Below are 2,604 nucleotides of genomic sequence, written 5' to 3'. Positions count from 1 at the left end.
CGAGCCAAGTCACAAGTACTACGATGTGCGAAGCGACAATTTTAATGACGCGGAGGAAGTACCTGTGTTCCAGGCAAGAATTCAAAATTCCGATACACATGCACAGGCACACTCTCCGAACGCAAATGGGACAACACACCATTACTAGACGTTCTGGATTTCTCCTTGCAAACACACTTCAACCATAACCGGCATAACTCTGAAACCAAAAACTGCAAAAGGAAGCAAAAAAGGGCCAGCAAAGGCACAGCGCGCTTGCGCCACGACATACACGGACACGTGACACAAAAGGCATCATAGCTAGTGCGAGCATGACTCATAGTCATAGCTCAGTCATACATGATACAGCACAGCGCAGTTGTACAACTACAAGCGCATGATCGCGGGTTCAAAGGGTTTCAAAAATACAAATAAATTAATTATCATGAGAGCAGCTCAAACAACTACACGTTCGAAGCAGAAACAGAATAGAAGAGACACAGAGAGGCAGAGTAGAACGCGACTGACAGAAGGAGAGAATTATTAGTGTCAGAAGAACAATAGCATGCATGGACACTCGTAATAACGGAACAGACGACATGGCTGAAAACTGGAGCATCTCCACGTGCGCGCTCGCAGCAATGTGACTCAGAGACAGAGGAAGATGAATAAATAAACAGACAAGGTAAGGTCAAAACGAAAATCATTCAAGAGGCTGTCTTGAAACAATTACAGAACAGGCGAGTGGCGACAACATTCTCCCACCTGCTAACGGATGCAGTTAGCCAACACATGACTCATGAACGGACATCAAGCACGCAAATGCGCGACACCGGGCGACGGAACGTTCCCATCGCTGTGCGGACGTCCACAATGCGGATCTTGCTATCCTTTCCGGGGTACACATTCTCAACGATGCCCTTCGGCCAGCAGCTTCGGGCCAACTGTGGATCAGCAATGACGACAACGTCGTTAACCTTGATCGGTTCTGCCGCCTTGAACCACTATGGTGCTGTCCAATAGGGTCAGCGTCAGCGATGCCAGGCGGCTGCTGCGGGTGACTGGCTTGCCCTGCTGCAGTGCGGCCAGTTCGTCAGGGAACGACTGTTGCTGCACGTTCTCCCACCAGAGCTGCTGGGTGTGTCGGAACTCTGATGGCAACAGTTTGCTACTGGGATTCACGGCCTTCTTGGCAACTCTAGCCTTCAGGCGCTCAACGAAGCGGGTCACCCAGGCTGTGGTGCGAACCAGACGCATCCATGACCAAAACCTGGCGATATCGGGGAGCGCTTCCTGCAGGGACATCGTGGCGACAGTGGCCCCGCAGAACTCTCGCTTCAGCTCCGGGTCCGTGTTCTTTGCCTCCACTTCAGGAGCGGCGGATGGCCAACTAGCTGGTTGGTTGCGCAGAAAGTCGGGCCCTTGCAGCCAACGTGTCGATTCGACGATTTCCATAACAGGTACGCCGCGGGAGAGGTCATCGGCTACGTTGTCAGCAGTGGGTACCCAGCGCCAGTTGGACTCGTTGGTGAGCTCCTTGATCTCGCAGACGCGGTGTGCCACAAACGGCTTGTAGCACCTGGCATCAGCTCGTATCCAGCTCAGGGCGGTCTGAGAATCGGACCACAGAAAGGACTTGCAGCAGTCGAAGCTGTGATGCTGCAGAACGGCTGACGATAGGCGTGCGCCCAGAACGGCAGCTTGCAGCTCGAGTATAGGGATGGACAGTGGCTTGAGTGGCGCCACTCTGGTCTTCGCCATCACTAACAATGATGTGACGGACGCATTGCTCAACTGAAAACGCCAGTATGAGGCAGCACCGAAAGCTTTCTTACTCGCGTCGCAGAACGTGTGCAGCTCAATACTGGTAGCGTCGGCAACAGCTAGTGAGTAGCAGCGTGGGATGTTGACTTTGCAAAGCGATTGCAAGTCTTGGCACCATTCATCCCACCTGACCTTGGTAGAAGTGGGCAGCTCATAGTCCCAGCCGATACCAGAGCGCCAGATGTCCTGTCGTAGTACTCGGGCACGGATGGTGAAGCAGGCAAGTAGTCCGAGCGGATCAAACACCGCCATCACTGTGCTGAAAGCTTGGCGTTGGTCAGGGACTTTCCAGGGCGGTTGATCTTTGCTGCGGCTGGCTGGACTCGTAGCGTGTCTGTCGCTGTGTCCCAGCGCAGGCCAAGCGTTCGCTCAACAGCATGGGCATGCTCAACATCAAGGTCAACGGTTGTTGTGTTGGCTCTTAGCGCTTCTGGTACAGATGCCAGAACGGCTGGCGAGTTGCTGATCCAATGGCGGATGACGAAGCCTCCGTCCTTGTGGATGCGGATGACGTCAGCAGACAGTGCGGTGGCTTCTTCAACGGTGTCTGTTGAGTCAAAGTAGTCGTCCATGTAGTGACGCTCGACTATGGCAGTCTGCAGCCGAGGCGACGTCTGCGGGTGGCTATGAGCATTGTGGTTCTTAACGAACATTGCCGATGAAGGGGACTGTTGCAAACCACCAGTTCTCAATTGGGAAAGGCCTTCGCGCTTATGGCATTGTATTCGTCACAATGTTGTCTTTCGACTCCGCCGTACCGCTGATGTTGCTGCATGGAATACGCTATATACGCTGTGTGTG

At 53.5% G+C, this 2,604-nt stretch overlaps 1 protein-coding gene across 1 annotated transcript; it reads right to left on the bottom strand.

The window, feature by feature from the left end:
* Positions 1 to 951: 951 nt before the first annotated feature.
* LOC135827046 (uncharacterized) lies at positions 952 to 2,055 on the bottom strand. Its single transcript, XM_065339568.1, has one exon. The coding sequence runs from the start codon at positions 2,053 to 2,055 to the stop codon at positions 952 to 954; it is 1,104 nt and encodes a 367-aa protein (XP_065195640.1).
* Positions 2,056 to 2,604: the final 549 nt, after the last annotated feature.

This window comes from Sycon ciliatum, chromosome 11 (genome assembly GCF_964019385.1).
Source record: "Sycon ciliatum chromosome 11, ocSycCili1.1, whole genome shotgun sequence".
NCBI classification, from domain to species: Eukaryota; Metazoa; Porifera; class Calcarea; order Leucosolenida; family Sycettidae; genus Sycon; species Sycon ciliatum.
Note: the sequence above shows the minus strand (reverse complement) of the source record. Positions and strands in the feature narration are given on the sequence as shown.